Below are 15,293 nucleotides of genomic sequence, written 5' to 3'. Positions count from 1 at the left end.
CAGGACTTTGACCTGAAGTCAAATTTTCAAGTTGACCTTTCAAGATCAAATTATAGCTGAATCAACACTGCATCAGCAACCATCTATTCCTACCACATTCAACATGACGTTCAAACAATTATTTACCCCGTCATGAGCATTGTTATGTTGATGCCAAATGTCAGTAAAGGGATGGTGTCTGTCGTCTCTTACCCAGCAATGGTGGCTGATTTTTCTCTCAGCCTCTCCACGTATGACCGATCCTCAGCCCTTTACGTACACCATTCCACGTGGGTCGTGCGATTCTTCAGGTCAGTTGAATCGCCACCCCACCAGACACCGTTCCGCGTGAGTCCGTGTATTACAGCAGAGGGTGAGCCATGGGCGGCGACAGACGGACAGAGGCCCCTCGGGGACATCATCTCAGTCCGTCCGGACAGGCGGACCACAGGCGCCGGCCAGAGCCGCTCCCCAGCCCGTCCCAGCGCGCGCCACAGCTGCGGCTCGAGACACTTGAGAACGCGGCAGCAGACGGCCACTCATTGGGCAGGGACATTCGATATCTCAAAACCCACCAGTCCCACCCCACCCTCCCTCCCTCCCTCCCTCCTCCCCACCCCGCCCCGTCCCACAGCCTGGAGCGGCCGTCCGTCTCACCCCAGCGCGTCCGTCCGCCCTCTGAGCGCTGGCAGCTCGACAAAGTCACCCACCACGCGCACACCATTCCGCGCCCCCCGTCTCCCACTCAGCGCTTGGACTTCTTGCGCATCTTGCGGCTGGGTGAGCGGGAGCGCGAGCGCGACCGCGAGCGCCGGTAGGCGGGCGAGCGGGACCGCGACCGACGGTACGGGGGCGACTTGGAGCGGCGCCGGCGGCGCGGCGGCGAGTGCGAGCGCGAGCGGCGCCGCGACCTGTGGCGGGGTGAGAGGTCACACACTGCAGTCGAGCGAGGGGCGCACACTGGAGACAGCGCGCAGAGACTGACAGAGGAAGTGATATTGAGTTCAGTCGACGGAGTTTACGTAACGTAGCTCTTTCAATAAGTTTAGCACATCAGAGACAGATACCGCATATCGACGCGGAGAGAGAAGTTCGGCACATACTGCTGCCGATCATAACGTGGCATGGAAACGACTAGCTAGCGGGGGGATGAGCCGGACTGACTGACTCACTGGCTGACAGCAAACTGTGTCTGATCGATAGCATGCTGCATTCCTGACAACATATTGACTGACAGATTGACTGACTGACTGACTGACAGACTGACTGACTGACTGACTGACTGACTGACTGACTGACTGACTGACTGACTGACTGACTGACTGACTGACTGACTGACTGACTGACTGACTGACTGACTGACTGACTGACTGACTGACTGACTGACTGACTGACTGACTGACTGACTGACTGACTGACTGACTGACTGACTGACTGACTGACTGACTGACTGACTGACTGACTGACTGACTGACTGACTGACTGACTGACTGACTGACTGACTGACTGACTGACTGACTGACTGACTGACTGACTGACTGACTGACTGACTGACTGACTGACTGACTGACTGACTGACTGACTGACTGACTGACTGACTGACTGACTGACTGACTGACTGACTGACTGACTGACTGACTGACTGACTGACTGACTGACTGACTGACTGACTGACTGACTGACTGACTGACTGACTGACTGACTGACTGACTGACTGACTGACTGACTGACTGACTGACTGACTGACTGACTGACTGACTGACTGACTGACTGACTGACTGACTGACTGACTGACTGACTGACTGACTGACTGACTGACTGACTGACTGACTGACTGACTGACTGACTGACCGACTGACTGACTGACTGACTGACTGACTGACTGACTGACTGACTGACTGACTGACTGACGGACTGACCTGTCGGACCGGTCCGGTTTCGGCGAGCGCGACCGGCGCCGGCTCGAGTACGACTGGTGGCTCTCGCCGTCCGAGCTGGACGGACTGCGCTCCCGGCGCCGCTTGCGGTCCGTCAGTTGTCGCTCCACCTGAGACAGAGAGCGGGCGGCGGTTAGAGCGCACCCTCGCAGGGAGACGGGTCAGACGATTCCCCAACAGGCTACATGATCAGACCACACCCAGCCTCGGAGACGTCAAACTCATATGGAACACTAGCAGACTTCTTACGCGGTCAGACGATACCCTCAGACTTCTAACATGGTCAGACGGAATGTTCACAGGGTTGTGACAAAGTCGGACGACGCGCCCATACAACGTCACGTCACATTCACTAATCAATTACTTTATCGGCCATTTACTTGGACAGTGCATGCAAACGAGCGCTGATTTTCTGGTCGATGCTATTTTGACAAAACGAAAATATTTATATTTTGACCCCGAAGTCCTTCCTCGCGTCACATCAATGGAGCGATTCTCCCGACGATGCATATTGCGCACCATGTCACTCTTTTGTCGTGCAGCAGAATAGCCCCTTACGCTATCCATCGTTGCTCCAGTGCCCGAACTATCCGCGGTAGTGGTACGACTTTGGCCGTGGTGTTTGCGAGGCCGGGGGCCGGCGCCGCCCCTCCGCTGCGCGGGCGGACTACCGCCGGTTTACAGAGCACATACTGACGAGGAGCCACCCGCCCTCGTAGCGGGGCCATAACTCTCAGTCACTATAATATCCCAATGAACGGTAACTGCACGCCAGCGGCGAACCCGACCGGAATAATGTTAGTGGATACCCATCATACCCGGCCAACAGTAAACTGGCTGAAAAACTTGTTTGCGGCAGACGGCCACTTCATATAATACAGAAGTGGCGCTTCTGGATAATGAAGGCTTGCTTTTGGTGTTGTGAAAATCATCAAAAACAAGCAACGCAATGGCGCAGAGGCGTCGCAAAGGCAGTAGCAGCTTCAGTCTGGCTTGGTGAACTACATGCTTCTAAAAATATTTCTGTTGACTGCGCCGCTGCATATATGTAATATCAACTACACCGCCTGGCACTGACAGCCAGAACAAACCGACCAGCCGAGGGCCGCTAGAAACTAAAACATGATAAATTTGCAGCATAGTGCAACAACAGCAGAGTCGCCATTGTCTTCCTCCATTCAAATTCACGCCAGACCGTTTCAGGCAAAGTCAGTGGGTAAGCGCAAGAAGCAACAATAGATAGAGTGGGATGTGTTTTCCCAGGGCGTCTTTTAGTTCAGACCCGGTCCTTTATCTGAAGCAGTTCCGGTCTCGGCCTTTTAGCAGAGGAGCGCACCTTTTCGGACCCGAGCGCAACATTACGAGACGCTTAATGCATCGGCAAATGGGTGAACCGAATTGTCGCTCTATTGAGCAGGATCGACGCGAGATGCCAGCTGTCGTATTTTGGCAGTGATGACAGGTAATTATGTCTGAATTCACTGAAAATGTTCAACGTTCACTTTTCACCCAAAAGAGATAATGACAGCATTACATGCATACCATATGCATTAACCCGCGCCCTGATGGGGGGGGGGCCATTTTGGCCCCCCCTGTGGTTTTTCTTAAATAGCGAGAAAACGGCGGCGCGCAGCGCCGCCAAATTTTGGGTACCTTACCGCGCATCAATTTGACACCTTTACACAAAATTTCAAGTCACAGGTCACCTCAGGTCAGGAGTTATTGAGGTCAAACTGAGGTCATGTTCGAGTAAAAATGAGCAAAAAACATGACATCTTGAAACGCTCACCAATTCTACAGTTAACAAGCAATTTTAAAGTTCTTTATGTGGTTGTGTAGAGAAAAGACGGCGCTACAAAACTGCTATCTCGGATTTTCGAAATTTTGGGCTTTTGACCCCCAAAAATAAAAAAAATTGATTTTTTTTAGAAAAACTCAAAAAATTTCCAAAAATTTTTCGAATTTCGAAAAAACCGGAATATGTGTGATAGTCCCTGCGCTCTTTGATATACATACCAAATTTTAGATCGATACCTCTTTTTTTGGCCAAGTTATAGCGAAAAAACTGTTAAAAATTGATGACGTCAAATTTTGAACTCAATTTTTAGCAATTCTAGAGTTCGTAGCGCAAAACGGAGACCACCATTGAACTCCCCGTGACGAGCTGCATCGAATCGATACCCATTTTATGCAAAAATATCAACTTTGAAATTTGACCTAATTTGACCTGACCTTGAACTGACCTTGACCTGAACTTGACCAAAACGTGACCTAAGCTGGCCCTTAAGTCTGTCTGACCCACATAATCGCATTTGTCATGTAAAATGGACCATAAAACATGTATCACACGACACATTCATATTGTGACCCCCCCAGTGACCTGACCTCTGTGACCTGACCTGGTATCAGTGACCTCAAATAGCAAAATATGTGTTTGAAGAACATTTCCCCATCGATTATTTTCAATGAAATGCATTTTACACGATTTTACAACGCATTTCTTGAAATGCCTGTAAACGGTGAAAATTCGACCTTTGACCTGACCTGTGACGTCATCGGTTTGACTGAGGTCAATGAAATTGGGTCACAAGGTAGTTCCCCGTTGGGGCTATCCAACACCGTTTACCGCTTGTCGCTATGTTGCGTGGTTCTCGAGATCTGAGGGGGGGGGGGGCCAAAATGGCCCCCCCCCCATCAGACCACGTTGCTCGGCAGACCCCATCTGGGCGCGGGTTAACACGCGCACCGACGGGGGTCTGCGCCAACTTCGTACCGACGGGGGGGGGGGCGGATGACCGCCCCCCCTGAGATCTCGAGAACGAAGCAAGATAGCGACAAGCGGTAAACGGCATCGGATACGCACGGTCAAGGTCTACAATTTTTACTAAGGTCATTTTCAGGTCAGGTCAAAGATGACGTCACAGGGGTCAAAAAAGTCAAAATGGCGGCGCTAGATATGAAGAGAGTTTTTCTCGAATAACTTTCGATTTAGTCAAGATAGGAACAAACTACGGGGCATCATCGTGATCCTCTCGTCAATCCGCATCGAATGATATATATTTTGACCTCGAAAGGTTAAGGTCAAAGGTTGACCTCAGGTCACGTGACCTCGAGGTCATCATGTATATCATTCGATGCGTCTTGACGAGCTGAACACAATGAGACCATCCGCGCGGCTGTATCTTGTTCCTGTACGGAGTTATTGGCAAAAACCCTTTGGTGACCTTTGATGACCGCACATGACCTTACAGCTGCCCAACAGCAAAACAGACCTCAAGGTAGTGAAGGTTGATCGTATATGAAGTCATGTATGGTATATGGGGCCATTCCGACCCGTTTTAGTGGTAAAAACAGGGAGTTGATTTTTCCCCCATTGACTTATAATGGGAAGGTCGCGAAATTGACCTGACCTTAGGTCACCGATATCAAAATTCCGAGATATACAAATTGTAGCTACTAATGACCTAATAACATCCTGCGACTTTCAAAGGCCTCCGACATCTGTAGCTCTGGCACGGTGACAAAGTTGCAAAAAAGTGACTTGAGGTTGGGTCATTCAAAGCGACTAGAGTTGCAAAGTTTCCCCCAAAGGCTGCTACCGGCACCGCCCCGCCCCACAAAAATTTTCTGGGATACCGGCATGCTACCACGCCCCAAGCAAAAAAAACCGCCAAATTACCGGCATACTAAAAAACTGCATTCTTGATTCTAGCTTATCCCTGCAAAAGATGCCACATTTTGGCAGTTTCAGTACCCGTCCCACCCAGCAGCCATTCATTGTCCAACCACAAATACCAGCAGGCTGATTTTGGCTGAGTTGGCCCCACAAATACCCACAATTTTGAAACTCAATTGCAGTCTATAACTGTTAAATTCACCTGTAATCAAAGAAGTATTGCCTACAAAAAAAACTTGCACATTCATCAAAAAGGTGAGGACAAAAAGGACTTGAATTACTGAAATGTGTTTTTGAAGACTGGACAGTGAGCAGTAATCACATTTACATTTCACAGGTGTTCTAATTTTCCACATTCTCCTAACATGTTGCAGGCACCAGCCAAATGTTTAAAATCTAGATGGTCAAAACATAGGTAAACAAGTACAGATTCGGCCATCTTCCTAACTGAGGAAGCGAGATTGTCACCGACGAAATGAACTGCCCTGTTGTTCTTCTCTTTCGTTTTTACATTTGAAGCCAAGCGTGATCTATCGCAGTACTGGTCGTGCCCCGTGAGCCTGGACCAGCTCTTGTGTTAGTTTCTCGTCTCAAGTTCTAATTGCCTACAATTTGTCACTCGCGCTATCGCTTCACACTTGTCGGCTGTTCGTGCTCGCCGCGCACCGTATCGTATAACCGAACGTGCCGCGCGAGCCTGCTCAGACTTTTCTCACCAGTTTCCAGTGTCGCTTTCTGAGTGCTTTTAGATGTACAACCTAATTGTTCTCTTTGTGCCCGCGGCGGCTCCTCGAGTCGCTGCGGGCAGTCTCCACTTGAACGCCACCGAGTACAGTCCTCGGTGGCGGTGCGCGGCTCCACCGGCGCCCCGATGTGCGCCGGTGTCAGTGAAGTGACGGAATCGTGCACCGCGCACGATTCCGACGGCACCCCCAGCGGGCTGCCAGAGTGAACGGCATCCCTAGCGGATTGCCGCAGTGAACAGGCACCCCCAGCGGGTTGCTAAAGTGAACGGGCACCCCCAGTGGGCTGCCAAAGTGAACGCCACTGAGCGCGTAGCTCAGTGGCAGTGCGCGATTTCGCCGGCGCCCCGACGCGCGCCGGCGTATTGCGAGTGAATCCGACGGCGCCCCCGTCCGCGGCGGCGCCGGTGTGTCCGCCTCGGCGGACAACAGTGACCATCGACAGTGCTACTGTGTTTTCTGGTCTACCTGTCTACTTTGCGTTCTTCAATTTCACCCTCGTCTACCGTTCATCATCATCTATCGTCCGGAATTCTTCAATATATTCTTCAAAATTCATCTACGTTTTTCCTCCGCTACAATAAATGTCCCGGCCTCCACCAGAGGCACGACAGGGTCGGCGACATTTAATGGTCCTCCGGGCCGGATCAGGCCAGAAGAAATCAGAAGCGGAGGAAACTTCATCGAAAATGGAAAAACAAGAACAGAAAACGTAGAGTGAAGGCGCTATCGGTGAAGGTAAGAAAATGAAAGAAACAGAAGAAACCATGGAGACTTCGACGCTGCAGCAGCCGTGCCCTGACTCACAGCTGGGTCACGGCCCAGCCCGCCGCGCGTCGTCTCGGGTGAGCTCCAGTTCGTCAGCCTCCGGCGCATATGCTGAGGCTCAGATCACGGTGCGAAAAAGGGCTCTGCATGTGAAACAGTTGGAAAAACGACTGGAGATGGAGCGACAGGAAGCGGAGCTGAAGCGGCAGCAAGAGGAGATGAAGCGCCAAGAAGATGAAGTAAGAAGACGACGTGAGCTGCAAATCGCCAAAGATGAAGCGGAACAAGCTGCGCTGGAGGCACAATGGCGACAGCAGATGAATAATCGACGAAACGCCGGCAGAAGGGACGACTTCATGAAAGATGAACGGGAGGGACAGCTCCCTGCTGGCCCCGTCCCAGCTAGCCCTCAGATAAGCAGACCATCTTGGATCGACGAGCTACCCAAAGATAATATACCGGCATCAGAAAGTGTCCAGAAGCTGAAAGTTACGGACAGCCAGAAAGTGACAACCAGATGGATCTCCATCGCTACTGCCCAGGTACTTGGCATCTCATTCGACGACCAGCTACCCGCTGGGCCAGACCTGCTGAGCTTGGAAAAAGAACTCGCTAGCAACAAGAACCTGAAAGAGGTGACTCAAGAATCCTGCTGCTTGAAAGAAGGACGCCTCCGAAAACTGAACCCAGGAGAAGCAGCTGAGGCAGCAAATTCCCTGCAGCATCCCTCAGCCAGAAAACCGAGTGAAGACCCGGAAATCCAGGTGATCTCCGACGCTGCTGCTCAGGTGCTTGGCACCTCGTGCAACAATCGACCACTCGCTGAGTCAGACATGCGGAAAAGTCAAACTGACGTCCCGCAACGATTCCGTGAAAGGGCTGTGGCCTCCGTAGCGGATATCCAGGAGACGGGTGATCAGAAACAGTTCATCCGACAAGAAAGAACGGCTAAAAACTGCCTCCCGCCTGACTTGAACGACGGACAAGAATCAGACCAGAACGAGAAGGAAGAACCCGTCTTCAAAACCGAATCGTGGCTGGCGTCCGTTGACCTTGTGCCGCAGAAAACAGTCACCGGTCATGATGTAGATGCAGAAGTCAAACTGAAGACAGAGGCCACGGAAGCGCGACACAGCAGTGTCTGTATGGACGACGTCCATCAACCAGAACGAACCGTGTCGGAGGCCGCCAGAGCAGTAAGAAGAGATTGTCCCGATCTGCTCACAAAGGAAGACTTCCGGCACGAAAACCAGATGAACAACACGAGTGAAGTGCAAAGCAGCACACCATATGTGAGACAAGCACACCCCGATGCGGACTACGATGACACCTATCTCCCTGCCGAAGGAGCTCTGGGTGCTGTCTGGGACGAAGAGCGAGACTCGCCGAGTGCCCAGTTCCGAGACAGTAAGAAGCAGACGACCAGACGAGGAGCGCTCAGGAGAACTGCGGTTATCTTCGACCCCGTGAGGATCGCCGCTCCGTATCGGATCACGGTGCAGATCCTCAAGGAGAAACTCTGGATGCTACGACACATCCGGAGCCGATGGAAGAAAGAAAAAAATCCCAAAACCTGGCACATCGAAAGGACTCTGGTCCCTGGTTCGAGAACAGAGCCCCTGCCAGGACCGGACGGACGAGTGCGCGCTGTACGACTCGTCACAGCAAATGGAGCGACCCACACACGGCCGGTCACCGTGGTCGCTGTCCTAGAAGAAGCAGCTCAGCTGTAGTGAACGGGTTTGTCGCCACATCATTCCCACATCCTGTCAGCTGTACTTCGACCGTACTCCTACTGACCCACTGAGCCTGGCCTTTAGACCATTTCTGAAACTTCATCTCACCCTCCGTCCCGTGGAGCAGACACCAAACTCGCCGAGATTTATGTCTTTTCCCGTGTCCCCCTCTAGCCCGGCTCGCCACATGGACCGCCCTCCCCTCCCCCGACCGCGCAGCCGGCCGTTAGGCGCGCGGACATCTGGAGGTGGGGGAGCTCAGCTGAGTGGCGCGTGCCGCGCTGCCGGTTGACACTGACCTTGAGTACCGAGGGAAACTGAGGCGACGAAGGACCCTGCTGACCTACTGAGAGCAGCGACCGATCAGCTGACTGCTGGAAGGACAGCACATCAGCTGTTCTGGTGAACGACAACGGAAACCGGCAGCCGCCGTGTCAACACTCGCGTTGCGTTGCTGGTGTGGCCGAACACTGCGCACCGGAGACTGGCGTCAGAAGTGACGAAGTGACGCGACCAGTGGACTAATGTGCAGCTGACCAGGGACGAGGTCTAGCACAATGAACGATCGCGAAGGTGCCGAAAGTGTTTGCCTTCGTTATGATTTAGTACTAAGTGATATAGGTAGTGTACCATGAATCTGTATAGGTGCTTGTGTAGTTTTAGGAAGAACTCGCGAGAACCTGCGTAGCGAAGTCGTGAATCTCGTCAATGTACAGAATGTTCCGTCGGTGTTCAGTAATTGTGTGATCTCCCGTCTTCAGTCGATCACAGGGGAGGAGTGTGTCACCGACGAAATGAACTGCCCTGTTGTTCTTCTCTTTCGTTTTTACATTTGAAGCCAAGCGTGATCTATCGCAGTACTGGTCGTGCCCCGTGAGCCTGGACCAGCTCTTGTGTTAGTTTCTCGTCTCAAGTTCTAATTGCCTACAATTTGTCACTCGCGCTATCGCTTCACACTTGTCGGCTGTTCGTGCTCGCCGCGCACCGTATCGTATAACCGAACGTGCCGCGCGAGCCTGCTCAGACTTTTCTCACCAGTTTCCAGTGTCGCTTTCTGAGTGCTTTTAGATGTACAACCTAATTGTTCTCTTTGTGCCCGCGGCGGCTCCTCGAGTCGCTGCGGGCAGTCTCCACTTGAACGCCACCGAGTACAGTCCTCGGTGGCGGTGCGCGGCTCCACCGGCGCCCCGATGTGCGCCGGTGTCAGTGAAGTGACGGAATCGTGCACCGCGCACGATTCCGACGGCACCCCCAGCGGGCTGCCAGAGTGAACGGCATCCCTAGCGGATTGCCGCAGTGAACAGGCACCCCCAGCGGGTTGCTAAAGTGAACGGGCACCCCCAGTGGGCTGCCAAAGTGAACGCCACTGAGCGCGTAGCTCAGTGGCAGTGCGCGATTTCGCCGGCGCCCCGACGCGCGCCGGCGTATTGCGAGTGAATCCGACGGCGCCCCCGTCCGCGGCGGCGCCGGTGTGTCCGCCTCGGCGGACAACAGTGACCATCGACAGTGCTACTGTGTTTTCTGGTCTACCTGTCTACTCTGCGTTCTTCAATTTCACCCTCGTCTACCGTTCATCATCATCTATCGTCCGGAATTCTTCAATATATTCTTCAAAATTCATCTACGTTTTTCCTCCGCTACAATAAATGTCCCGGCCTCCACCAGAGGCACGACAGGGTCGGCGACAGAGATCAACATCTACTTTTTCCTATCCACTATGGCTTGCTGGTTCGTGAATAATATATGAATCATGTAAAAAAATGTGTTAATAACTCACTGGTCCTGAGAATAGTCACCAAATAATATGTACAAAAACGATATCTTCCACCCTCTCCAACCTCAAGCGGGAACAAACACAAGAGGATTTCGAAACAGATGCGCCATAACAGAGGCTTTTAACCAGCTGATTAAAACGCTGCAAAAAAGTTGACTGCAAGCCACTGCCTCGTGAATGATTATATTGATAAAAATTATCCTACACAATATTAAATTATAATGAATTCAACATTGTGAGTGTAATTCACTACAAAAAAAATCATTTCTCTTCAGTTATTCAACCAAAAGTGTATATGAATAAATATTACGTCATCAGATTACATCCATTCATTAGGGGAGAGAGAAGCTTAAAAGTAAATCCTTGGTTGTCTAATTATGTGCGCCACTTTGTGTCAACTTTGCCTGCATGATGTGTTTTCTTGTAAAGATAAGACAAAATGCCAGTTCGAATCCATTTTCATTTAATTATGGGACCAAAGTCAGGCTCAGGGCTACCTAACACCTGCCTTTTCAGCTGGATTTTCAGTGTCAAATTCTTTGAAGAGTTTCTCAGACCACATCTCGTGATCTCAGGACTCCAGGCCAGTTTCCAAACATTGGGTTTTTTGGTGTTTTGATTCTGCCTTCTTCCCCTAGGGAATGTTGTCATGAACTTTTATTTATTTTATTGTGAGCTATACGTATTACCTACCATTAGACTTACTAGTTTATCGTGCTTTTGCAACATGAATGAGTAGGTATTCTTCCTTTTATAGACCACAATAGGTTCTTGACAATTCTAATTATAACCAAGCCTGTGAAATGCTGAGGTCCATGTGTTGTGTTACCACTACACTTAGCAATGGAACTTCTACCACAAAATGTATCTTGCAGTGGCTGATATTGCTATTACTACAATTTGAGAGCCTCTTACTGTCCAAAGTTTGAATCATTTGCTGATAATTTTTTTTTTTGCACAAAATCAAAAATACCGGCATGCTACCGGCAAGACATGCCAGATACCACGAATAAACCTGCGGTAGTGAAAAATTACCGACATGCCGGCAGTGCTGTAGGGAAATTTTGCAACTCTAAAAGCGACCTGGTGACCTGACCTTAAGAGTTAGAAGATTCAATCTTGCACACCATGTGTAAAATTGATGAGGGAATAGTCGTACCAAATTCCGCTATTCGCGAAAAACCTCAGGGGGGGATATCCGCCCCCCCCGTCGGTGCGCGTGTTAAGAATGAATGCATTAACAGTCATCTGATATCAAATCAAAATAAGTCAAAATGATATCAAAATGCACAATAATATCAAAATCCACCTAAGCTATCACTGGCTTTATGCGACGAAAAGTAGCTACAATGTCCACAAAAATGCCACAACATAGTCCAGCCGGTAACCCATTTGGTAGAGCCTTGGACTCTCGGTAGTGCTAGCCCGAGATCGAGACGCTCGATATTATGATACTCCTGACGGGGATGGTCGGCGGTTGGTGGGAGCTGCCGCCGCCAGTTAAAGTCGCTTGAGTGGGACGGACCAGCACCCAGGACCCAGACATAAATGCAGCAGACGAGGTAAAAATTCAGTTTTCCATTGGCATACCCGGAAGGCCTGTTCGCCTGTCATTGCATTATTCATCAGACCTATTATGGTAATCTGATTCCGACGAGGAACACATTGCTACTTATTGCTACCTGCAACAGTTCACCAGCCACAGACACCAAATGACGGTAGGCCGTGGACAGAGGTCCGCGGGGCCGTATGTTCCTCCTGCCTGCCCGCCGGGCCCGCGGCAGACACAGAGCACGGTAACTGAACGGCCGGCGGCCCACCGTCAGAGCTGCAGTCATCCGACTAACTTTGGATGAGTTGAGCGGCAATCACCCCCGCGGGACCAGCCGCGGACGATTAGGTTCAGCAGGAGCCGCCACACAGCCCGAGTGGGGACATTACCTGCGCTCACAACTCACATCTGTATACCGACTGTCACAACTTACAACGAGCACTAACAGAGAACAGCAACTATCCATTCATAACTCTGCTTTTCAGTGTGTGATCCATGCATAGCTCTACTTCTCGGTGTGTGAGGCCGCTACCACCGCCACCAGAGACAGAACTTACAACGAGCACTGCCATAAGAAAACAGCAACTATCAATTCACAGCCCTGCTTTTCAGTGTGCGGTCCATTCATAGACGGCGCCTTACCTTTCGCATCAGCTTGGCGCGGTAGTGTTGCACCTGTTCCTGGAGTGTGTAGCCGGTCTTGACGGAGCGTTGGCCCGACTCCAGGTCGTCCTGGTAGGCCACCACCTTCAGTTCGACCTCGCGCAGCTTCACCCGCCGCTCCTCAGACACGTCCCTGTATGGGGAACACACGGCGAGCGGTCAGATGGGGGCGCGGTCGGACTGGGCGTGCTGTCGTGGGCTGCGGGAAGACAGACACTAAGACGGGTGATAAACCAGCACGGACAACGAACCGCGCGCGTGTGAGTCAACTACTACTACTATGAGAAATGTTTTTACTTAATGTCAGTTTGTGAGTGGATAAACACGATCGTTCAGAGTGCGATGACATTTGACATCGCTGAAGTTTCAAAGCCAAGATTTTCAGTGATGAAGTGTTTCAAGAACGGTGAATACGTAGCAATAACACCTCGTTTCGTATCATACACATTTATAATAACAAGCTACAAATGTGTAATTATGTGGACAAAGCATCACATATTTTTGAAAAAGTAGTTGCAGCCATGTCATTCAACATCAAAGAAGTTGGAGACGTGTATCTCAGTTCGCAATAACAAAATCCTTCTGACTGTTCCCCGCTGTTAAGACGCGATGGAGACGGACGCGGCTTTTTGATAACAGAGAGATCAGACGGCCCGTCGGTCTGATTATTGGACGAGCAGTCACAATGACAGCGCAGCGCCGCGCTCAGAGAGCTCGCAGGAGGCCAGTCCCGAATACCGGCCACCGGCCCTGCGCCACGGCTCGCCGACCATCGTCACACGTAGCGCTTTTATTGTCCGCCGATTCGCAGGCCGGAGCCGCTGGGACGCTGTCCTACGAGCGACGGAGGCTCAAGATGAAAGGGACTCCCATAAACACGGACTATTTACACACGACAACGGCGCCACACAATACGTCGCACGTTTCTGATGGTCGCTTAGTTTAACACAAAACTATCCAATAAAACTGCCACTAACGCTCGCCCTCAAGGCGTCGCCATTCGGCAGCTATCTTGGTGACCAGACCGCGCGCCCCACTCGCTCTCCATCAGCGACACAGTCCTGTCTGAGCCAAGCTGTCGGGGGCAGACACTAATCCAGACAGTGGCCAGGTCAGAGCGATGCGGGTACCGGCCGCTTCCCTCTGATACACCCGGCGACCCGGCGACGTTTCGGCGTAGGGCGCGATCGACCAGTGGAGACCGGCCTTATTGCGTGTGTCCCGGCCCGGCCCGGCGGTCTGCGGGCTATCCAGCGCTGTCAGCGTTACGCCCGCCCTCTCTCGGAGACGTGCCGGCACGATCAGAGGAGAGCAGTCTTTTTCGAGCCTCGACATCTTCGTCTCACCACGTCACAAATCATCTTATCATCCATTAGCCCTAAAATGATCTCATTGCACCAAAAGATCTAGCGCAAACAAAAAGCTGTCGGCAGCGCCAGTTCCTTTCCAGACATCACGTCCGTTCCGAGTGTCGTTGGACATTGGCTAGCTCACCACCAGAACACCGTGTGTGTACAGTCCTGAATCCTGATGCCTAACACATCAACACTTCACGGTTGTGAGAAAGCAGCTCGCGCAACACTCTCCTACTGATATGACAGTACGCTGGAGCAGGAAATTCACTCTCTTCCGCCTCTGCAGCAGGGTGACTGAGTACGTGTGCCCAAAGCCCCCGGAACCCCTCATCCCGTACCGTGCCGTAGGCAGGGTCATTCAACGTTTGGCGGCAATATAGTTTAGGGCACATAACATGGCAGCCAACGAGTAGCCGGGTGTGTACCATACGAGCCATGGTACCATGCCGATACGTGGCGGGCGAAGTAGCCTGCCGGTCGTAGACGGGAATTTTCAAACAGACCAGCTCACAGGCCATCGGGTCGAGCGCTAACACCCGACAGTGACAAACGCCCCACATACGGCGATATAAAATAACAGCGAACGTTCCCCATCAGTATTTCAGATTTAATGTCGATTTCAGGTTCAATCTTCAAACGGAACTGTCTTAAGGATGATGAGAAATGCACGGCCAGGTGAAAGTGGGATTCTCAGAAGGCGCAGTTGCAGCTGAGGAGCCGAGCTAGACTAACCGTCACTGCTTCAGTTGGCAACTGCCGATCGGCCGGTCCGTGAAAATATATCAGACACGTCTGTTGAACCTTTGTAGGCGATTCACCAATCACCATACGTTATACCATCATGCAGCGTAAACCATCAGGCATCGTAAAGGAACAGTGGGCATCGCCGATGAATTAAGCGATCAGAAGAGATAACGCAAGACTCAAATCAGCACACGCCAAAGTGATAGCGTCGTATGTTGAGGGGCGGGTACGAATAACTCGTTATAATTAATGCTTTATTGGTGATATGGTGACCCTACGTAGCATTCATGTATAAAAATGCGCTACTGTTGGCACACTCGGCGACCTATCTACCTGCCTCACATGTGTGACTATTCATCCGAGCGA

The 15,293-nt window shown here is 51.4% G+C and overlaps 1 protein-coding gene across 1 annotated transcript in view; it reads right to left on the bottom strand.

Moving 5' to 3' along the window:
* Nucleotides 1–324: 324 nt before the first annotated feature.
* LOC122386269 (U2 snRNP-associated SURP motif-containing protein-like) overlaps nucleotides 325–15,293 on the bottom strand; it is a 47,795-nt gene continuing 32,826 nt past the window's right edge. Inside the window, exons 18-20 of the mRNA XM_043375305.1 lie at nucleotides 12,808–12,961; nucleotides 1,899–2,026; nucleotides 325–890 (exon numbers count right to left, since the gene is read on the bottom strand). Of these exons, the coding sequence (XP_043231240.1) occupies nucleotides 725–890; nucleotides 1,899–2,026; nucleotides 12,808–12,961 (448 nt within the window). The 3' untranslated portion in view covers nucleotides 325–724. The remainder of the gene's footprint in view (nucleotides 891–1,898; nucleotides 2,027–12,807; nucleotides 12,962–15,293) is intronic.

The sequence above is a fragment of the Amphibalanus amphitrite genome, unplaced genomic scaffold (genome assembly GCF_019059575.1).
Source record: "Amphibalanus amphitrite isolate SeventyFive unplaced genomic scaffold, NRLGWU_Aamphi_draft 000245F_arrow, whole genome shotgun sequence".
Classification (NCBI taxonomy): domain Eukaryota; kingdom Metazoa; phylum Arthropoda; class Thecostraca; order Balanomorpha; family Balanidae; genus Amphibalanus; species Amphibalanus amphitrite.
Note: the sequence above shows the minus strand (reverse complement) of the source record. Positions and strands in the feature narration are given on the sequence as shown.